General features: G+C 52.5%; 1 protein-coding gene across 6 annotated transcripts in view; it reads right to left on the bottom strand.

Moving 5' to 3' along the window:
* The window catches only part of Med12l (mediator complex subunit 12L), a 257146-nt gene that overhangs the window by 211056 nt on the left and 22595 nt on the right, over positions 1 to 23495 (bottom strand). For all 6 annotated transcript variants that reach the window (XM_047563897.1, XM_047563898.1, XM_047563899.1 and 3 more), the window contains exons 3-5: positions 22728 to 22832; positions 17390 to 17581; positions 13228 to 13387 (exon numbers count right to left, since the gene is read on the bottom strand). In XM_047563897.1, the coding sequence (XP_047419853.1) occupies positions 13228 to 13387; positions 17390 to 17581; positions 22728 to 22832 (457 nt within the window). The remainder of the gene's footprint in view (positions 1 to 13227; positions 13388 to 17389; positions 17582 to 22727; positions 22833 to 23495) is intronic.

The raw sequence follows: 23495 nt of genomic DNA, 5'->3' as shown, positions 1-23495 counted from the left end.
CAGGACGCTGACATGAACACTCCACCAGCCTTTTTCAGTGAACACACTGGATTTTTAAAAATTGGAGATACTCAGTGAAAATAAGTCAAAGGCAGGTGGATGCACAGGGCCAGGCAGGTGAAGACAGGGATGTGGTGACATTGCCCCATGTGGGATGCACATGGTGAGGACAGAAGTGTCCACCCACCTAGCAGACAGTGGGGACAGGCGGGCGGGTGCTGTGCAGAGTGCAGGTGTTGTGAGCACTCCCGGGCTCCAGGCCCTCGGGCCGGGGGCGTGTGTTAGCTCACGGAAGCCGACGAAAGGCACCAGCCAACTCCTTCCTGGCTCCAGTCCCTGGTGGCGCTGAGGCCATGGGCAAGTCACTCAGCGCCCAGATGCCTCCTTACTTGTCCCTAAAGAGGGCTTGTGCATCCCTTGGCCTACAGGGTTATCCTGACACGTGGCTGGCACAGAGGCAGTGCCCAGGAGAAACCAGGCACAACTTACGGGCAGGGCAGGGAGGAGGCTGCAGAAGAGGAGGAAGAGCCCTGGTCAAGGAGGACCACTTGGCCAAGGCCAGAGGAAGACAGGAGGAGCACCAGGGAAGTCTGCAGAGGCACCGCGGTGTGGAGGGAGTGGTCGATCCTCCGTGAAGCCTGGGGCAGGCGGGGCAGGCGAGAGAACCTGTCTGCAGCAATGGCGACGGTGGAACCCACTGTGAAGAAGGGCGCTGGCTCCACCCAGGAAGTGACCGACACTAGGGCTGGGGAAGGAGGGACCGCACCCCCCACAGGAAAAGGACCTCCGGAGGCAAGCCACTAACTGCAGGATGTGGGACAGACAGCTCCCGCTGAGAGCCCAGGGAAGGAGAACAGGAGGCCAAGGCCCCAAGAGGCCAAAGAGGCTTCTCCCAAGCTGCAGGTGGCACCCAGCACAGGGGCAGTCAGTGCCCAGCTCCTCTCCCGCTGGAGTACAGATGTGCTGACTGCCACACAGAGGGCCTTCTCTCCAGGTGTCCTTGTCCCTATCAGCCCCACACAAGCATCGAATCAAGGCCATGGCGACCACACTCCTACTTCAGCCCCTAGGAGAATTTCAGCTCAACACAGCAGTCACCCGCCCTCTCCACACCGCAATCCCGGGGCCTCCTGCTGGCCGAGGGAGCCATGCTGAACATCTGCCACAGGAGGCTCACCTCCTGGAGGGCACGAGGTGGCGACCTGCTGGAAAGACGGAGGTGGTCGCCACGTGGTCCTCCAACCCACTCTCCAGACTTCTGCAGCTGCGAGCAACAGCCGGGCCGCGGTGAGCGAGCACGGCAGGGGGAGTCCTTTCACAAGCCACACTGGGGTCCCCACCTCCCCAGACGAGGGGAGACAACAGACTTGCCACTCAACCACCTCTCTGCACCCCTCCAACAGGCGCGAGGGACAGGACGATGCTCTAGGTGGGAGACGAGGGGCCTCCAAGGAGGGGAAGCCCTCCAGGGACTCGAGGGAAAGAGGCAGAGGGGCAGCGCTGGTGACAGACAGCTGTGCCACTCCTGACAGCTCCCAGGGGGCATCGCAGCTGCTGGAACCTGCTCCCCAGCCCCTCCCGGCTTCTACCACGGAGGGGGGCCCCCAATCCTCTGCAGGGCAAAAATGAAACTCTGCTCCTTCCACTTTGCTGTGGTTTAAGTCTCAAGAGGAAAAGCAGTGCGTGCTTACTCCCGGGTCCTGCACGCAGGTGCTGCCAGGTCGATACTTCTGAACAAGCTTCAGGCAGCTACAAGCAGTTCTGAGGACGCAAAGACAACAGGCTTCCTAGGGTCAGGTGACCTTGCACACTGACTCTGGACCAAAATGCTCTAAGACAACAAAATGCTTGTGCATCAGCAGACAGGCAGGCAGGCCGGCAGGCAGGCAGACAGACAGACAGGCAGGCAGGCAGACAGACAGGCAGGCAGGCATACAGGCAGACAGGCAGGCAGGCAGGCAGACAGACAGGCAGGCAGACAGGCAGGCAGACAGACAGGCAGGCAGACAGGAAGGCAGGCAGACAGGCAGAGGGGCAGGCAGGCAGACAGACAGGTAGACAGACAGGTAGACAGGCAGGCATACAGGCAGGCAGGCAGACAGGCAGACAGGCAGGCAGGCAGACAGACAGGCAGGCAGACAGGAAGGCAGGCAGGCAGGCAGACAGGCAGACAGACAGGCAGGCAGACAGACAGGCAGACAGACAGGCAGGCAGGCAGGCAGACAGGCAGACAGGCAGACAGGCAGGCAGGCATACAGACAGGTAGACAGGCAGGCATACAGGCAGGCAGACAGGCAGGCAGGCAGACAGACAGGCAGGCAGACAGGAAGGCAGGCAGACAGGCAGACAGGCAGGCAGGCATACAGACAGACAGGCAGGCAGACAGGCAGACAGGCAGAGGGGCAGGCAGACAGACAGGCAGACAGACAGGCAGGCAGACAGGCAGGCATACAGACAGGTAGACAGGCAGACAGGAAAGCAGGCAGACAGGCAGGCATACAGACAGACAGGCAGACAGGCATACAGACAGGTAGACAGGCAGGCCAGCAGACAGGCAGACAGGCATACAGGCAGGCAGGCAGGCAGGCAGGCAGGCCAGCCCCGCCCCAGAACCCAGTCTCACCCTGGTTTTCTGGAGACCCAGAACTAATGCACAGTAGCTTCACTTAAGCAAATCTTGCACTTGAGCTGTGTTACACTCACAAAGACACCCCCATCACTCACTGACCCGTAAATGCTTTCTATCCAATTCAGTCTACATATTCCTTGACTCCAAAATAAAAGAGTGGAACAGGGCTCCTGAGCCACTGTATTCCAGAGAATTCACCTGGAAGATTGGACACGCTTTGTCTGAAATGATTATAAGCTTAAGCTGATTGGATCTAGGATGGCCAGAGTGGCCAGCAGGCCAGTTCAGCTGCACGGTGCCCCAGCATCAAGACACCTGACAACTGCCATGACGACAGTCAGAAAGATCATAAAAGGGGCAAAAAGAGATGGTGCCCCAACCCCCAGAAAATCTGTGCCCACTCTCAAGGAGAAGGCAAACACCTCCCCACCAGAGCCACCCCTCGAGTCTTCTACTCTGTACCTCCCGGGCAGGAAGCCCATCCGTGATCGTCCCTCCCATTCCTGCCAATGCCTGGGCTGGTCACTGGCTCCCCGTTCCAATGGGGAAAAAGACCTGCACCACCACACTGCAGCAGGGAACTGGCCGTAACATCTGGGAAAAGCTGCAGTCCGTCTCCACAGGACGACAACCAGGCGGACAGGGCTACAGAGCAGCACAGGAAACCTGATTAGAACTGGCAGACGTTTTGTGAATCAGCAGAGGATGGTGGCGATCAGGGGAGCCTTGTTCTCCAGGTACAGAGCTTCAGTCCTGCAAGCCCAGAAAGGCCACATCCACACACCACTGCAGTGACCCTGCGCTGTAAATCAGGAAAGTTGTATGTGCAATTAACTCAAAAGTTACCAGGAAAAATAGTAAGTCTTCCAATTTTCACTGTGAACGATGACTCCACTTTTGTTGTGCTCTCATTAAGCAAGTACTTGGCTTAGTGAAAATCACGGTCGTGTCATCTACCTAGGGATAACAAGAGCCAGAGCACCACAGCGGTAACGTGGCCCTCCCTGAACATGGCCCAAGTCTTTCTCATAAAACAAGATGTCTTCAGAATAAGTATCAACAACAAAAAGCAGACAGCACTAATTTGGGGCTGTGATCTGGCTTATCCGATTTCTGTTTCTATCAAGCTGCCCTTGAACATGTCCTCAAGAGCCCACCGTTCTCTCTGACTTACTGTGAGAACAGCAGCCCACTGCCCACAAACCCCTCTCCTCTCCTCTGAAAGCATTATTCCCACTCTCCTGCCCCGCTCCCTGTACCCTGACTGAACACGGTACAGCTTACTCCTGATTCTAAGAGCTGTCCCTGGCCCCCCTGAGCATGGTGACGGGGGCCACACTTCCTCTTCCCACAAGACCTTCCTTAGGTCCCCCTAAGGTGTGATGGGTCTCATCTGTATTTATTCTCAGAGGAACATGGAGCAGTTGAATAAAATGAGGAAACCATCCGTCGGCCATCATCAGAATCCACATGGAGCCAGAGACACCCGTGCCACACGTAGAGACATTCATGGGCAGGGGCGTGAAAGTGAGCACACGCACACCAGGGACTGGGCGTGAGCACAAGCGAGCACACACACACCACGGGCAGGGACCTGAGCACAAGCGAGCACACGCACACATGCTGGCTCTCGGCGAGGGCCTGGCCAAAGCTCCTGGTCTCTACACTGTTCTCCAATAAAAGTACCCGGCTCCTTGGCACCATGGCTGAACGCAGGATGAGGACTGGAGTCCAGGTGAGGGGCCAGGAAGTGAGGAAGGATTCCAGATCCCACACAAAGACGGGGAGGCAAGGGACTCTGAGCCCCTGGAGAGGGCTGCATGGGCCACGCCAGAAACCTCTGTCCACAAATACTGTGGTGGTAGGAGCCAGAGCATGAAGTCAGACCCCCGAGCCCCAGGTGGCCTGAGTACACGGAGGCAGGAGCCAGGCACGCGAGACAATCCTCCTGCAGGTGACCAGCACGTGCCTCGGGTGCCTGGAGTCACGCCAGGCACGCCTGCCCGCTTCCAAAGAGGGCCGTGTGGGAAGGGCCTGGGCTAAGACACGTGCCACACCTCCTCAGTCTGCTGACGGGGTGCGCACACTCGGCCCTGGGTCACGGTGACCGCGCACGCCCTGGACGCACCAGGAGAACATCACTTCACCTCTGCAGTCTTTCTCCCAACAACCACAATATCGTCGAGAGAAAAACACAGGACACATTCCAACAGAGGCCACCCTAGAGTGTGGGCATGGGGACTCCTTGAAGCCATCAGTCATCAAAACAGAGGCCCCACCATCAGAAGCCAGCAGGTGTGACAGATCACTGGAACATGCTACCTGGGGGGACCCGGGGGGAGGAGGGTGGCTAGGCAAACACAGGAGAAGGCGCAAATCTCAGGAGTGGCCCACCGCAGCTCACTGACCACAAGGAGGCAGAGGAAGCACCGCGCTTCTCCGAGCGAGGTCCCCGAGCACCAGGCCCTTCCACCTCTCTTTAAGGAATTTGATGTTCTTCCTACACGCCTACGCCTTACCACAGGGGCGCCTGGAGGGACCTGCCCTAAGGCACACCTCCACAAACAAAGCATCGCATGCTCACCAACGCACACTGGGAGAGGCTGCAGACGGGCAAGTGTCCATGGGAGGGAGCTGGCCTAACAGACAGGGCACATCCCGGCGGAGGACCAGGAAGCCCGCCCAGCGAAGACAGGAAGTACTGCCAGCATGCCGACTCCTAGGCGAGGAGGAGGGAGAGGCCAGACGCACGCGCTGCACAGCTTTGCAAAATCGAAACCCCTCAGGTCAAACTCACGGCTAAACAGAAAAGGTTCCGCAGAGGGTGGCGGGAAGGGCCGGCCCCTGCACAGCTCTGGCAGGGCGACGCGTGGACACACCAAGGCTTCACGTACCCCAGAAGTGAGGTTGTGTCCAAAAAGTAAGTGGAACCTAAGGCGAGAGACAACAGAGACAGCATGCCCGGCCACAGCAAGGGCCCGCGGCTGGGGCTCGTTCTCAGCTGGAAAGGACCTCAAGGAAAGGGAAGCCCGTGACCCTCTGGGGGCCAGACCGGCTTCCGTGACCCCAGTCGGTCACCTTGCTGTGCTCCTGGAAACCATCCTTCAGGCCACAGAAATGACACGGACGTAGGATCGAGGGATTGAAGAGAAACCCCTTTGTTTTTTATTTTTATTTTGTCATTGATTTCTACTCTCAGTCCATTATGATCTGATAGAACACAAGGCAGTATCTCTATTTTTTTTGCATTTCCTAAGGGCTGCTTTGTGGCATGACATATGGTCTACTTTCAAGAAGGTTCCATGTGCTGCTGAGAAGAAAGTGAATCCGCTCGTTGATGGATGGAATATTCTATATATGTCTGTTAAGTCTAGGTTATTGATCGTGTTATTGAGTTCTATGGTTTCTTTGTTTAGTTTTTGTTTGGAGAAGATCTGTCCAGTGATGACAGCGGTGTGTTAAAGTCACCCAGAACTATTGTGTTGTGGTCTATTTGATGCCTGGAATTGAGAAGGATTTGTTTGATGTACAGGGATGCACCATTGTTTGGGGCATAAATATTTACTATCATTTATGGTAAATGATTTATGGTTCCCTTAAGCAGTATGAAACGTCCTTCTTTATCCCTTCTGACTAACTTTGGCTTGAGTCCACTTTATCTGATATAAGGATGGAAACCCCCACTTTTTTACTGAGTCCATGTGCATGGTAAGTTTTTTCCCATCCTTTCACCTTTAGTCTGTGGACGTCTTTTTCTATGAGATGAGTCTCTTGCAGGCAGCATATTGTTGGGTCTTTCTTTTTAATCCATTCTGCCAGTCTATGTCTTTTAATTGATGAGTTTAGGCCATTAACGTTCAGGGTTACTATTGAGATATGATTTGTATTCCCAGTCATTTGGCTTATTTTTGTTTTTTAAGTTGGCTTGGTTTCTCCTCTGAGTGGTTTTCCTCTAAGGTAGTTCCTCCCTTGATGACCTACATTGTTGTTTTTCATTTCCTCCTCATGGAATATTTTGTTGAGAATATTCTATAGCACGGGCTTTCTATATGTAAATTCTTTTAACTTTTGTTTATCATGGAGGATTTTCTTTCATCTTCAAATCTGAAGGTTAGTTTTGCTGGGTATAGGATTCTTGGTTGGCAAACATGTTCTTTCAGAGCTTGAAATATGTTGTTCCAGGCCCTTCTAGCTTTTAGAGTCTGGGCTGAGAAATCTGACATACGTATTGGTTTCCCCCTATATGTAATGTGATGCTTTTTTCTCACAGTCTTAAAAATCCTATCTTTATTTTGTATGTTAGGCATTTTCATTATAATGTGCCTTGGTGTGGATCTGTTGTGATTTTGTGCGTTTGGTGTTCTATAAGCCTCTTGTATTTGATTTTCCATTTCATTCTTCAGATCTGGAAAGTTTTCTGATATTATTTCTTTGAATAGGTTGTTCATTCCTTGGGTTTATATCTCTCTGCCTTCCTCAATCCCGATAATTCTTAAATTTGGTCTTTTCATGATGTCCCATAGTTCTTGGAGATTCTGTTCATGATTTCTTAACCTTCTCTGGGCAACTTTATTTTCAAGCTTAAATATTTTGTCTTCATTGTCTGAGGTTCTGTTTTCCAAGTGGTCTAGTCTGTTGGTGATGCTTTCCATTGAGATTTTTATTTGGTTTACTGTTTCCTTCATTTCAAGGATTTCCGTTTGGTTTTGTTTTTTTGTTTTTTTGTTTTTTGAGAATCTCTATCTCTTTGTTGAAATGATCTTTTGCTTCCTGCAGTTGCTCTTTCAACTTCTTATTGGTATTCATTGCCTGCATTTGCTCTCTTATCTCATCCTCTGCTTTGCGAATCATCTTAATCATGTATAATCTGAACTCCTTTTCTGACATTTCTTCTACCATACTGTCACTGGATTCTATTACTATAGAATCTAGATTTGTTTGGATCATTTTCTTCCCTTGTTTTTTCATCTTATTTATGTATCTTCCCCTCTAACAGTGCAGATCTGGGGTATTGCAGTTTCCCCCCTATAGGCTTATAGTAGCCCTATAGGTTTCCAAAAGCTCTTCTTTAAGGGGGAGATCAATATTAGCAGTGCCCAGTTCAGACAGTATGCAACCCTAGACCAAATAGCCCTTACGAGGACATTAACAATATTGTCATAATAAACAGAGTGGGTTCAATTATTATCTTCAGTATAACAAACAGATTTGCAATAAGAAATCCCTTTGATAAGTGGCAACAGAACACAAAGTCTCCCTCCCTCCCTCTCTCACACACACACGTGCACACACACACGCCACTGATGAGACTTAGACACCAGACCCAGGAGCAGTGTGCACCTCCACCACCGGATGTCACTCCTCTCAACAGAAAGCAGCGGCGCTCCCTCCCGAGTGGGCTGACTGCAGGATGGAGCAGGAGACTGGCAGAGTGAGCCCAGGGCAGCTCTCTGTGCCAAAAAGCAAAGAGAGGCCCGAAGACAGATTCTGCCGGGTCAAGGACACGGAAGAGCCTGAGGGCCTCCCGGCGGCCAGCTCTGGGACAACCAGGACCACGAGGTGAACAGGAGCACCCCTGGCTGTGGAACCCAGCATGCGCCCAAGTCCACGGGCCTGGGACGACCACCAAACGTACATGTTTTAAAAAGAAGAAAAAACAGAGAAACTCACGTTTCACTGCTGGAGGTACAAATATAGCAGTTCTTACTCCAAAAAAACTGAAATTGACGCAAAAAAAAATCAGCATTTATTCTACTATTTTTTAAAGAAAAAAACTATTTCCTCAGAGTTGATGAGAGAAAGTCCTTTTATTCTGAGGAACACCAACATCTTGCCACTCCCAAGGAGTGACCACCTCGGGGCTGGCTCATCGGCAGGCGCCGAGAGCACTAGGACAGTCATGGTGCCAACGTCTCGCCCCGTGGCCCTGCTCCTCCTACCACAGAACGGATTTGACCAGAGAGGCGGTGCCGGCCGTGAGAGCCGGTGCTGGCCATCAGAAGCCCTATTCTCACGCCTGAGCAAAGTATGAATTTAAGTCAAGGTCATTTAAGCTTTTCTGATCTTCAGGGTTCTTTCCACGGTAAACAAGGCCGATACCTCCTTTTCGATGACAAATGAGATACAAGAAAAACCGTGAAAATGGGCAGCCAGTCTTGACGCTCGTCCCTGGAGTCAGGAGAGTTAGCAGGCAGTGTCTTCAAGGACCCAAACCAGAGCAAGCTGCGCGGTTCAGAGAAGAAGCCAGGCCATCGGCGCCGACGTGCGCGTTTCTGCAGACCAAACGCCTCAGCGAACGTGTCACAAGTTAACGGTTCACAAGGAAAGACGGGCAGCTGCTGCATCTTTGTATGAGGGCAACAGGACAGCTCCCAGGGCAGAGCCCCCAGGGATGTCTCTCCTCCGACTCTGGCCCCGCTCCCCAGAACCTCAGGCAGCCCCGAGCAGCATCCTGGGCAGCCTCTGATCCACCCGCTCCCAGCAAGGCCCCAGACCTGGGCGCTACGTGTCTCTTCCCCATGCCAACGCCAGCCATGGCGGCCAGCATGGGGCTCACCTGCCAGTTCTTTCTCTGCCTCTGGTTCCACGGCAGCCTGGCCCTCAGAGAATGGTGACTCCTCAGTTGCTGTCCTGCTGGGACGACCGTCCCCAGTCACACTGGTCACCTCCAGCCCAGGGCAGGCCTGCCGGGCCCCAGCGCCCTCTCCTCGCAACAGGAGCAGGAGCAGGAGCAGGAGCAGGAGCAGGAGCCGGTGGCCCCCTGCGCAGGCCTGGGGGTGGAGCCAGCCGCTGGGGGCTGGCGGGCAACAGGCCGAGATTCAGGTGCCAACCACACCGCTGGACCGCTAAGTCTGCACGTCAAGGCAGTGATGACAGACAATGCCCACCAAGTTCCCAGAAATGGACTCAGAATGATCAGTAAGCACCGCCAGCAGCAGCCCCGTGGCAGCCCGGCGCATGGACGGCCTGCACCCACCGCGTGCCCAGTGGGGCCTAGACCTTGGACCATGGACCCCGGGTCCTGCCGACCTCCCCACTCCACAGACAGGAGCCAGGGAGAGGCCACAACAGTGACTGCAATAGGGAGCCCTCCAGGCCACCCGCCACCCGCCACCCACCAGAGGGCCGGCAGGTGAGCCTGGCCGCAGCACGACCCACGTGTGGGGCCTCTGCAGACACCACCCGTGCCAGAGTGCCCTCCCCGCACCACCCGTGCCACAGTGCCCGCCCTGCACCGCCTGCCCAGTCCAGGGCAGCCTCCCACAGAATGAAACTGCTAAGCCACTTCCCCTGTGACCCTCCTGGCCACGCTCAGCTCCGCAGGCGCTGTTCCCCTGGCACACAGCCGCACCACACTCTGCCACCACCAGCTGTTCCTTCGGATGCTCAGATGGTTTGGATAATGATGACAGATGATGTCTATCAGCCCCTAACTGGGACCACCCGGGGGGCAGTGTCCACATTCTCCCTCTCTGTCCCCACTGCCCAGCGCAGCACCCAGCACGGGCTTCAGAGGGGCTGGCGCGTCTGCAGCCCAGGCTCCTCGTCTGACGTCCCTCTCTCACACAGTGTGTGAACGAGAAATCAGAAAACAGACAGAACACAGGGCACCCGCAGACATCCACCGATGGGACGGGGAACATGGTGTCGCTGCAGACTAGACACCACAGCGACCCCGGCAGCCAGCCACGAGGCCAGCAGGGCTGGTGAGGCACTGACCACTCCCACGGGCCACAAGAGCCAGGGGACAAGGCACGGCCAGGAGGAAAAGCTTCCTCAGCACACCCAAACCCCTCCCCAGCACAGGTCAGGAGGTGACGCACGCTGGGCCAGATTGAGCCCGAAGGTCGCGGGCCTGCTGCCTGCAGGGCCAGGGCGGCGTGAGCTCAGTGACCATGAGGGCCAGCAGTGAGACTCCTCCCAGGGTACGTACGTGCCAGGTAGGCACCAGGCTCCGTCCTGGCGGGTGAAGGCACACGGCCCCTGTTTAAAGACCCCAAAAGCTCAAGGTGAGGGTTAGCCTTTCGTTTCTCAGTGTTAGACAGCTTGTTTGCAATGCTTTTCTCTGATGAGTTCAAACATGTAAGACAAGTAGATATTCTCGCTCCCTTAAAAACAGAGCTCAGTTCCTCTAAATACGCTGCTTCCGGGGTGCCTTCCTCACCGAGCAACGCCCGCCACTTTGACAGCATGTCCCAAGTGCTGCGTCACCTACAGTCTCATGCTTTCTACTTTTTAGATCTCATGAGGAATACAAATTACCAACTCTTCCCTTGAGCTTCCCTAATTCACCTGCATTTCTGCCCTAATTTGCTCAGATCTGTTCAAGACAATATTCCATCAGCCACCCCCTGAATGACTCAGGAAGTCACCCACAGCCGCGGCCCCGGGTCCTCCCTGCCGCACACACTCTGGGCCGCACGTTCCCCGGGCAGCAAGCCGTTCAATTGACCTCTCAGATCTGTGCCTCTAGGCACCGTGACAGTGAGGGCTCGTGGGTCACCTCCTTGTGGCTGCTGGCCCACTTAAGTTAAAAAAAAAACCTTCAATAAAATCAAACAGCAGTGCTTTATAGCTCTGCTCCAACACCGAACGTGGGAAATGAAAATAAAACATATGTTTCTATTACAAAGGAATAAAAGCCATTGCTACTGAAAACAACTTTACAAACCCTAAGAACAATCATCAAACAACAGAAGCCGTAAAACCAACCCTAGAAGAGGGCGACGCTTGATAGTCAATCTTGCCCCAAATGTGCTGAATTCTCCTTTTCTGTGTCAAAGCCAGAGCACAGAACCTATTACTGCAAGTTAATCTTCTGCAGTGGATGCGATTTAATCCAATTCTACTCATATATATGTGTGTACTTGCTGGCTGTGTCGCCGGCTGCGAGTGTGAGCTGGCTGCATTAAGACTGTCTACGCGGCCAAGCGCTTCCAAACGTACTGTGCGATTTGCTTACAGAAGCTGAGGGGCCGGAGACAAAGCAGAGCCCCGGAGGCAGCCCGGGCGCGGCACTAGACCAGACCCTCGAAAACTGCGTCTTCTCACCAGGAGCCACCACTCACTGCCCGGGCATCTTAGACACGCACGTAGAAAGAGGGTGCACTCACTGAGTCGGCTGCTTCCCGACTCAAAGCACAAACAGTGACCTTGCAGTGGGGAGCTCTGGCAGACACCCCGACCTCAGCACCAATGAGGGGCCACACGCCACGGGTCCAGCAGATGCCCAGGGTTCATGGCTCCTGTGGGTCCAGCAGAAGCCCATGGCTCATGGCTACCGTGGGTCCAGCAGATGTCCAGGCTCATGGCTACCGTGGGTCCAGCAGATGTCCAGGCTCATGGCTACCGTGGGTCCAGCAGATGCCCATGGCTCATGGCTATCGTGGGTCCAGCAGATGTCCAGGCTCATGGCTCCCGTGGGGGTCCAGCAGAAGCCCATGGCTCATGGCTACCGTGGGTCCAGCAGATGTCCAGGCTCATGGCTACCATGGGTCCAGCAGATGCCCACGGTTTACCGTCCAACCCCTCAGGGCACAGCCTGGTCTGGACGCTGGCACTTTCCACCTGGCTCCTCGGGACTTTGTGAAGGATCTCCTTTAAGAACATAAGCATGCTTCCTTTCCACAAAGAATGATCTGCATATGTGACCACTAAATGGGCACCTCTACCCGGACGTCTCTGCACACTTCTTACCCAGCATCCCACCTTTCACAAAGCACCACCTCAAGGTCTAGTCCAGTCACCAAGCCAGTGACGCCTCTAACTGAAGTGACTCCCCTGCAGTTCTCCAGCAGGCGCTCACCCCGGCCAGAGGGACTCTGGACGCTGGGGACCTGGTGGTGAATGAGACCAGCAAGGCCCTCGGAGGCCTTATATTTCATGGCATGTCCTGGGAGGGGAGGAAGGGGTAGTGACACAGAACTTTTAAAGACAGAATCTCAGATAACGAGCAGGAATGGGATGACACAGGAGAACACAGCAGCAGAACCAGAGGGGAGAGAGGAGGGACCACGCGGCGGGGCGGCAGGGAAGCCTGCAGACACACGCCTGAGCCACGGCCTCGCACAGGAAGGGCTACACACTCCAGGGAGGGCCAGCCCAAGCAGAGGAACGGAGACGCAGCAGCACGGGGCAAGGTGGGCAGGGGCAGCCGGAGGGCCAGCAGTGGGCGGCCTCGTTGGCCACAGTGAAAAATCTCCATCCTGCGTTCAGTTGCGGAAAGAAATCACCATTTGGTCACATAGAGAAGCACATCGCAACCTGATTTGGTGCCACGGGTGTCATGGCAGTTATTGAGAGACTAGCAGGGGACTGGCCGGGGTGCAAATGTGCTCAGCCCAGAGCCGATGGGGGCTCGGGCAGCATTTCAGCAACAGTGGGGATGGGGGTCCAGGTGTGGGACATTTTGGAGGTGACAGTGACAGCACTTGCTCAGGGCTGGGTGGACAAGACCCGGCTTCCCAGCCCAGCACAGGTGACTTCCAGCACAGCATGGCCCTGCCTGTATGCACCACGTCAGGCTGTGCCTGAGGGGCAGGCACAGGTACTTGCAGGATCAACAGAGAAACGAAAAATGTAGTTCACTATCTACTTACCCAGATTGGGATCAGTGGCCTGACGTTTCTTAATTTTAGCTTCAGAAATGGCAGAATAATAGGCACAAGTCATCTTGATCAGCCAGGTCGCTCGAACCATTGGCACTGAGTACTTAGCTAAATATGCAAAAACATCCTCCTTTTTACTAAGGATGGGAACCTAAAAAGAAATGACAGGGTTATGACAATCACATACTGTATCACTGCACACAAACCTAGAGGCAGGAAGTTACCTACTGCTGTAAGAAAGAGTATTGTTGGTGGACTTTCAAATGGTGCATTCAGTTTTTTTAAAAAGGAACACTGTAAGCCAATTTTCATTAAGAAAAAAAATCAAAACTATTTAGTACAATGGCAAAACAGTTTCATTCGCTGTGCTTTCTTATTTGCCAAACAAATTATCCTAAAACTCTCAGATGCTGAAAGCTACTCATCAGAGTAAGAAAAAATAATTCCATGAGTCTTCCAAAAAATTCTCTCAAAATTGGAAGGCACAGACCACGTGTAAAGTTGTCCCCACTCTATATTTTATCCAGGAACACTTTTTTATATAAAGCTTTCTAACTGTAACATTTTGTAAGACTAACAAATTCCAGAAAGCTTCTAAAAATGTCTCGAGCCCAATATTTAAAATCGAGGCCAAGATGATGGATCAGCGGATCTGCTTGATAGACAATGGGCTAGAGACGGCGGAGTAATTAATTCAGTGCTTGGAAGTGGGCACTTGAGGCAGTTCATGATTTCCTGCAGACCATAGAGGTATCATTTAGCAGATTAGTATACCAAAGAACCACTGAATGGCTGGAAAGAGTTAACTCATCCTTCTAGAATGCTTCATGAATACCCAAGGAATCGCCTGTTTACTCACAGTCTACTCCACTGATGAATGGAGAGGACGGGGGACAGAGTACGCCAGCCAGCCGTGGCGGCTACCAGGGAGCACAGCCTGGCAGACACGGTGTCCTTCCACGCCCCTCCCTCCGACTCTTCACTACAGAACTCTAAAACTCCAAGCCCGTCCGCCTCGGCGGTGAAAGGGTTAAGCAGAACAAGTGTGTCTCAGATTGTAACCAGGAGGACTCTGCTGCCCTTCCAGGGACTTCTCCAGGCCAGCCAAACGTTTCTAGGCAGAGGTCTTGCCCCTGAATTCAGGGGATTGGACACCACAACCATAGACCCCAAGAGCCCTGATCTCTCTCCCCAAACGCTCACTTGAATTTGTGCTGAAAAGCGAGACTTCGACCCAGGCCACTGCCCCACAGCAGGGTATGCCACTTTTGGTTCGCCAAACGCCCCCACAGCCTGCATCGCACGCTACAAACTTGGCCATTCACACTCCTCCCAGGAAGTGTGATTCTAGAATTAAAGATGCGTACTTTGTACATGACCCCTGGACAGGAACTAACCATTGCACCTGGCTCTCCAAAGAACACCCGGCTGCTCCAGGGCTGAAGGAAAAGCCGCCTGGGCTGCACAGCGGGCCGCAGGGCATCCAGCCTGGATTTCACGGGCCGCTGCACAGACTCCTGGCCATGGACAGACGCTGCCTTTGCGCCAACTTCAGAACACAGCCCAGTGACAGGCAATCAGACTGCGCAAACACCAGTGAAAGGGACACAAAAAGCACGTGGGCCACAGCAGCAAGCCCTCCTCTCTGCAGACCACGGAGACGTGTTAAGGAGGGACTTCCCTAGCTTACACGGCACCTCCATCACGGAGCACGGGGCTTTGGTTTAGTGGCTGTCGTGTTAAGCCAGGAACAAGAAAAGCAGGGTGCGAGCCCAGCGCCAGCTGTCACCAGAGCACACGGGACGGTGGTGGCCCTTGTGTTCCAGCTACGCCGCTGGGGTGCCTCGCATTCAGACATGCCAAAAGCCCCAAGACCGAGGTCTGCAATGGACATTGCAAAGAAAGCGTGGCCGCTGAAACCACTTCCAGGAGGCCTACTGGGTTTCCTTTGAACCACAACTGTCAGGAACAAAAAAAAAATTAACTGTTTCAATGAAACTGCACACAAACCGAGTCCTGGAGCCCACATGAACAGCACCAGGCAGACTCCAGCTCACGGACCTGCCAGCAGAACCCCCAGAGTCCAGGCTTCAGAGCTCGGAAGAGCTTGCATGACGGAAGTTGTTTAATTCATGAAGAAGCCACCTATTCATGGCCCTGTCACACCCACAGTCAGGGCCAACTCGGGAGGGAAACGTGCTTAGGCCATGAGTTCCCCACAGAGATGGATTCCGCTTCTTCAGTAGGGAAACCACCTGAATTTAACTCGGGAGTTGAATCTGGAGCCCCTGAACTGCAGTGTGGTCCTTAAACTGAACTGGAGCTTCATCCAGATGGTGGGGAAATCGAGACGTCTGGCATGGACCCCTTCCATCTCGGTGCGACCCTACGGCCCCCTCACACCCGGACACACCACCACAGCATCTTCTGGTGGCCAAGTGGGGTGGCGGCAAAGGGGACCCACAAACCACAGGCATCTGGGTCCCCTGACGGAGCAGAGGAGAGACGGAGAAGCAGGGCGCTGTTCCAGGGCTGGAAGAATGTCCCAGCTGCTGGAATTCCCTTCCCAGCCAAGCGGCAACTGCGATGGAGAGGGAAGTCCTTCAGAGACGTCTCTGTGGCTCAGCACTGCAAGGGCGATCGCGCTTTCAGAGTAACAGGAAACCCTGCCAGAGACGTGATCACCCTACAGAAAACCATCCGGACCTGGATAAGGCAACCCAGGATCCAGGCAGGTAAATCAAGCTTGGGGCCTTATGCCATGGCAAAGGTAAACAGCCGGAGCGCCGGAGGCACCTGGACTTTCCACTGGAAAGAACACGCAGGGAATGCATCCTGCAGCCAGCTCGGAAGAGCTCTCACCACCTCAGAAGAATCAATGCTGAAAACGGGAAGGACGCCCGAGAGGCCCAGGAAGCAGACATGCTTCAAGGAAGGTCGGATGATTTCATGAAGAAAACACGCACCGTTTGCAAAGAACGAGCGTCGGGGCTTACCTGAGGAACACCTGACTTGGCCAGAGGCAGCTCCTAATAGAGAGAGAAGAACAGTGACGTCCACACTGCACCAGAACTGTCCCTCCTGAAGGACCAGCAGCCCCTACGCCCCGAAAGCAAGGGCAGCAACGCCCCCTCAGTACTGGCTCTGGGGAAGCGTCCGAAACCTGCACTGCACGGACTTGGAACAGGGAAAACCTAAGCAGGTCAGGCTGGCTGCATGGAGGAAGAGAGCTGGCGGCCACCACCCAGCGGACCCCGAGGAGGCCTTCTGCAGCGTCCCCATCTTCCACAGGCCACAGAGAACTGCTGCTGGCTCAGCAGCCGAGACACACACGCTCTCAAAGAGCTGCCCAGGAAGGTTCACAAGTGCACAGGAACTCCCCCCGGGCCCTGTGCACTGCGGACGGAAGACAGTGGCCAAAGCCAAGGGGCTTCAGGGGAGCGCAGAAGACCAACGGACTGTTCCAAAGCTGTCTGTGCAAGAAGTCCGATCCAGACACGGAGATTTCTAACTTCTGTTCTACACTGCAAAGGACATTCTGTATCACTTGGACTACGAGATTACTAAATCTGTGCATCGATTTCCCACTTGAAAATGATCAAAGGCAAAGATTTTAAAGAGCCTCCCCTCCGTCTCCCCACCCATAAAAAACACTAGAAGCTATGAATAAATCTGCCCGTTTTGTTCAAAAACTTTTTCAAAAAACAAGCACACACAGAATCATAATCATTCTCTCACTGGGTAGGAAGGAGACTTGGCTTGAAGCATTTGCATAGGTATTTTTAAAGATGAGGAAATAACCTCAAAGCAAGGATCTTTTTACTGAATCCCGAACATTTTGACCCAAGAAAACTAAAAATATAATGGAAAAAAGGAGAAGCCTCATTGCCTGTTCTTGGTTTAAAAATCTTGTCTACCTCAAGTCCCTATAAACTGCTTGCTGTGTGGACCGTGTAGGTCACAGACTTCCTGACACCACACCCTCTAGAAAGGCAGGACAGCATGGAGCAGCGTGCCACCGGCCAGGCACCTGGGCCCAGGACTCAGCTCGAGAGTGGACTGGGGCAAAGAAATATACACTGAGCACCATCTCAAAAAGCTTCATCTTTACAAGACCATAGTTAAGTATAATGAGGTAAGAAATACTTAATACCTTTTTTGCCAAAATAGCAAGTGGTTTATTTCCTGCTAAGTCAGAGAACCAACTATGAATTGCACTCTGAGATCGAGCAGTAACCAGCCAATAATTATCTTTAGCATTAACTTGGGGTTTCTTCTTTCCGGTATCCTGGAAAGTGTTAAGCTTTAGTTTCTCAGCTAATATGCTGCTAAAATAAGCTCCAATCTGTAGAAAGAAGAAGACAAAAGAAAATAGAAAGTGTAAGGACATAAAGCAAGCATCTACATTCTACATATTTATTGTAATTGAAAATCTTCACTAGTCCATCAGAAAATAAAATATTAATTTACATCCTTAAAGCCAAGAGTTGTGAGTTCCATAAGCTCTAATTCAAAAACCCACAGAGCACCTTCATTCCACAATTAACAAGACGTCCACAGCAAAACGAGGAGCCTTCAGAGACTGCTGGCAAGATCAGCGACACCTGTGTGGGTTCCAGGAGGCGGCTCTGCTCTCCACGCTGGCCTCGACCTCCACTCCTGTGCCTCGCAGGCCGGAGGGGGTTTCCCGAGAGGTGCTGCCAACCAGGGAGCCAGCCCAGCGTGGCTCGGTCATCTCTCCTTTTCTGGCTTCATATTAACAGCACATATTTTTTAAAAGGAAATTCTACTTATACTTGATGCTTTTAAAAAAAAAAAAAAAAAAACAGCTGAAATAAACTTAATTTACTTAAACACAAAATTTCAAAAGATCGGATTAAATGAGGCATTCAGCATTTTTGAGTGGCTGTCAGTTTGATGAGCAGGAGTCCTCAAGGGAAAGCCAGCCCTGGATGTGGCAAAGGGAGTGTCTGCAGACTATGGGTCACTGTCTTCTTATCCAGACTGTAAGGGAGAAAGGGACAGGAAGGAAGAGAAGGGAGGGAAGGGAACAGAGCCGTATGTGAAAATCAGGTGAGTCACAGAAAGCCACTGGAATTTCCAGGAATCCTATACAAACGTCATGTTTTGCCCCAAGAATTTTTAAATAATATGATACAGTTAACAGTTTCTAATGAATGTCCCCAATAAAGTTAGCAAACAGTGGCAACTACAAGGAAGATAAAATCTCCACCCTGGTGAAGCAAAACAAGCATCACCGCCTCAGAAATACTCATGAGGCAGTAAGAAGTCCATAGTTGGGGACACAGCTGTCGGCCACTGGCCAAGTCCATCTACCAGCATGAAATGCTGGCACAACATGTTCTGAATGTGAGCCGGCATTCCACAATCTTGTGACTGATGGAGGATAAAAATGTTTTGGCGAGTTGGTGGTAAAAACTAGAATGAGTAGAAAAAGAAATCTGAGCTCTTCTTAAAACAACTTCACCTGCTTGTCCTGTTTCAAGCCAGTTTGCAGAACTTCCACTGAACATATTAAGGGCAAAACTGCAGCAGATCCAGTTGTTCGTAAACAAGCCACCAACAGCAGCCGACTGCTTATAATTTTAACTTTCCCAATTGATATTTGGTCTTTGCATCAAGGGCTCCAAACACCTACCACTACAAAGTGTTTTACATTTACAAGGTGCATTTTAATCCCAATAAAGGTAATAAAGTTGAAAAAGGAGTCTAAGCAATCCAATTTTTTAAATTAAACCCTCTTCTATGTACTTAACTGAGCAAAAGAACATGGTAAATGCTCTTAATTCCTGCTAACAACTTTGCAGAGAAATTCATACCACAAAGTCAAAGTTCCCAACTAAGCAAGAGGGAAGATGAGGCACATCAGAGCTCCAAAAGACCCAAAGCACAACCACAACACACTATTTCACTGTAACGGCAACTTGCTGACATTATTCAGAAACCAGAGAGCATATTAAAAAAAGCTTCACTCCCAAATCCCTGCACCTACCTCCAAGTGATCAACTTGGTAAGCCTATGTGTGGTTCCAAAGCTGCTTTAAGTGACTACACACGGGCAGACTATTTCTGTCTTTCTTCTGCGTCTGGCTCATTATGCGCACGCAGTGCGAGCCTTCCCTGTCGGTATGGAGAGCTCCTCCATTCACTCTTTTTTAGAGACACACAATCCGTTCTTCACGGATTGTTCACCATTCACTTAATCAAGCTGTTAATGGATATTCGGAGCACCTGCTCCAAAACTGAGCTACTGTGAATCCTGCTTAGTGTGGATGGCCTTCGGTGTTTGTTATTTCAGACATATGCAGGTACAGATTCAGGGTGAACTGCCAGGGTTCAGACTGGATGATTCTGCACTGTGAAGTATGGCCAAACTGCTCTCCCAAGGGTCACCCCAATTTATACTCCTTCCAACAAGGTAAAAGTCAAAGTCAAAACTTGCTTCCATCCACCCAAAGATATATGGAAAATAATGCATTTGAAAGAATATGGGGGAAAGTTCAGAAGTCATGCTATCCTTCACGTAGTTCATATTTCTGAAATCAAATTCCTCTCAGAAGGCCTGAGTCCTTGCACAAACCACACAGGAGAAGTGGTAGCAGAAGTTGCAATGGGTGTTACTTTTGTGTTTGATTATTTATATTGACATAGAACTTGACACCGAGCACAGAGGACAACTTAGCAGCTCACATCAGGAGGCAGAAAGCATGCACACTATGTCATGAACTACACCGTGTCCCCCAAAATTCACACGACAAAGCCCCAGGCCCCAGGGTCACTTATTTAAGGGAGGAGCACACAAGGGGTAACTAAGGTTAATAAGGTCATCCAGTAAAGCCTTGACCAACATGCCATCTCCTCACGGGAGGAAGTCAGCAGGGAGCACCATGGGAGGGCGGCCAGAGGCAGCGCGGGGGAGGCCGCGGGAGGGAGAAGCAGACCTGCACCTCGATGGGGCCCCAGCAGCTGCAAGGAAACCAGCTGCTCTGGTCTCCGCACCCACACTCAGGGGTTTCGTCACACAAGCGAGAGTGCTCCCTCTAACCCGGGATGTGCTTCTGGGAACTGACCCTACAGAACAAAAGCCACGTGCTCAGGTGTGACTACAGCCTCTTCATAATTAGCCAGAAGAAACGGGCCACAGGCTCGTCACTGGGCATTCAGGTGTCAGCCAACTGCGGCACACAAGTGAGGAGTGCCATCCACCGTGAGTTATCACTGCCAATCCTTCAGGCAAGGGCAGGGAGCCTGCAAAGTAACGCTTCAGCTTTTAAAAGTAGATCGCTCAGGGCTGGGGACGGAGCTCAGTGACAGAGCGGCCGGCAGCACGAGCAAGGCCGGGGTTTGACACCCAGCAGGGCAAAACAAAGAGCTAACAGACAGGCCTGGCTGTCGAGAAGCAGAGCAGCCGGGGAACCTGAAAACGCTCCGGAGATTGACGGGGTGAGGCTGCCGACCACGCACCCTCAAAAAGTAAACCAAGCGTCACACACAGCTGCCCAGAAGCTGCAAACCACACACAGCACACACGGAAGGGCACACTCGGGACAAAGGCTGGAAAGGCAGAGGCAACACGCTCGGTCAGTGGACTGTGCGGAAAACGCGTCCGTCTTCTTTCACGTCTCTTAAATGACCTTCAGTGGAGAGCAGACTGCCACTTATCCATGTGTGCACGGACACTCGTGGACCTGACGAAAAGAAATCCAGGACGGTACACAGACTTTTAACACGCATATCTCTGAAGAAAGGAAAGGAAGTATAGAAATTTACCTAGATACATTTTTAAATTTTTTGTATATCTGCTTTCAATTTTATAACGGTGAAAGTATTTTAATATCCAAACAATAAAAATAACTCAAGGGACTTTTTTATGAAAAAGAATCAATCCCTAAAGAATACAGAAACAATTCTATTTATATATCTAATTGATAGCATCTCAGAAAAAGATATTGAATTCAAGAGACTTTTGAAAACAACATTCTACCTGTATATATGCACTGTGTGTGTGCACACGCATGCGTGTACTCAAGGTGCTGGGAACTTAACCACTGAGCCACATCCCCAGCCCTTATCATTTTTTTATTTTGAGACAGGGTGTGGCTAAATGGCTGAGGCTGGCCTCAAACTTGCAATCCTCCTGCCTCAGCCTCCCAAACGTTGGGATTATAGGCAGGGACCACCATACCCAGCGTGACTATATATTTTTAATGAAAGTTAGTCTAAGGACAAAAAGTATTATTTAAAAAATGGTAAATTTTACATAGTAACTTGCCGGAGTGGCATAGTTTGGGTATAGTTTATACTTCATGTTTACACAGAGCTGAAACTTCACCTATACACAGAGCAAACAAATAAATATGTTGCTACTGCAGACAGCTGGGGTTCTCACTTGGGGAGAAGATGAAGATGGAATAGGAAAAGATAAGGAAACACCCTGTGGAAATGGCAACGATAGGTGGGTAGGAACGACAGGCAGAAAGAAAAACTTCTCTGCCCTCTCCGCCCACTGGAAGGGCGGGGAGCGAGGCCACTCTGCAGTGCTGGACCAGAAAGGGACCAGGCTGCTGTCCTCGAAGGGAGGAGGAGCCACAGAATGACAGGTCCCAGTAAAGGGCCCCGAAGGCCAAACCAGGGCCATCTGAGCGGCCAAAAAGGAAGGTGATAAGTCCCAGCACACTGAGTTTAAAAAACAGTAAAACTGTAAAAAGCAACCCATGGGTGGGACAGAGAATCCAAAGTGATGGTGAAACAGTGAAACGTAGAGGAAGTTCTTTACCAAAGAAGGCAACTAAATCCTGTGCCGCACTTTGTCAGTCACTCCACAGGGATCATCCAGGATGCTAAAAGCACCAGGTGCGATTTTACCAGAAGTCACTATGGGATATTCACATGGTTTCAAAGCACCACTGTGTTGGGGCTGGGGGTGTACTGGGCACAGCACCCGGCTCAATCCCTGGAAGGAGGGAGGAAGGAGAGGAGGGTGAGAGGGGAAGGGAGGGAAGAGGGGAGGGAAGGGGAAGTGAGGGAGGAAGGAAGCAGGGAGGGAGGAAGCAGGGAGGGAGGGAGCCGCCAGCGGAGACCTCCCTTACTGAGAGGAGAGACTGCTACTTCATCAGGCAGGAGGGTGACCCAGGCCCTTCACCAAGTGACAGACTCAGGTAAACTGGCAGCAGCGGCCTCCTGACAGGATGCAACGCAGTCTCCTTACCAACCCAAATTCTGTCGTGGGAAAACCAAACAAATCTGCAGCATCACCTGGACTGGAAGGAGCGGCCTCTCAGGCCAGTCTCAGATGGATGGCGTCGGGAAAGCCTTCAGAAGAGGCGGGAGGGCGGGGAGGGTGGGTTCCAGGCTCTGCCACCACGGGAGGAAGGGCGCCTGAACGGGCTCTGGCTCGGAAGCACCAAGCCAGCGAGGTCCCGAAGAGGAGGTCCCTCCTCCGTGGGAGGCTCTGGGGAGAGGCGGCCTCACCTTTGAGGGGTTGATCACCAGGTTGCGGGCAGAGCCGTGCTCGTCCCCCGTGAAGGCCGGCTGGTTGCTGAAGCCCTGCTTCACGTTGACGGCCGTGAGCTCGTCCTGCGGGACAGAGAAGGCACTGATGAGGGAGGGCTGGGACAGGCGGCGGGAGGGCGAGCGGGCGGCCAGGGCGCAGAGGTGGAGGAGAGCAGTGCTGCTGCGGGGCAGGCCTGCGGCTGCTCCTCTGCCTCCACTGTCCCTGAGCCTGGGAGGCTTTAACTTCTAAATCACAGACAGGAAACAAGGAGCACCCTCCCGCACTCCACGGCGAGATCGCTCGAGACCCCGCCGCCTGACTCCTCCCTGGCCAGCCCCGTGTGGGGCTGAAACGGTGGGCCCAGCTTGCCACCACCCAGCGACGAGGTGAAGACAGAAATGAAGGTCCCCGGCACACGCTGACCAGAGCGCCCAACACCACCGCCCACCTGGAGGGAGGCCCGGAGCTCAGCAAAGCTTTTGAAAACATCTGGGCTCACTGGATCCTCACCAGCTCCGAGGGAGACGCCAGGCATGGCCCCTCGGCCCGTTTCACAGATGTGCAAAGGGCGGCTCGCTGAGCCCGTGCAGACGCTGGGCGGAGCCAGCCCCACCTGAAGTACTCTTTCTAAAAGCTAGACGAGCAAGACAGATTTCCGTGCCACCAAGCCACCAAAGAACAAACGCCACATGAAAATGTGGTCTAAAAATACAGAGCCACAACTCCTACGCTCCTCGAAAAGATCT

The sequence above is a fragment of the Sciurus carolinensis genome, chromosome 9 (assembly GCF_902686445.1).
Source record: "Sciurus carolinensis chromosome 9, mSciCar1.2, whole genome shotgun sequence".
Taxonomy (NCBI): domain Eukaryota; kingdom Metazoa; phylum Chordata; class Mammalia; order Rodentia; family Sciuridae; genus Sciurus; species Sciurus carolinensis.
This window is presented reverse-complemented; position numbering and strand designations above follow the sequence as displayed.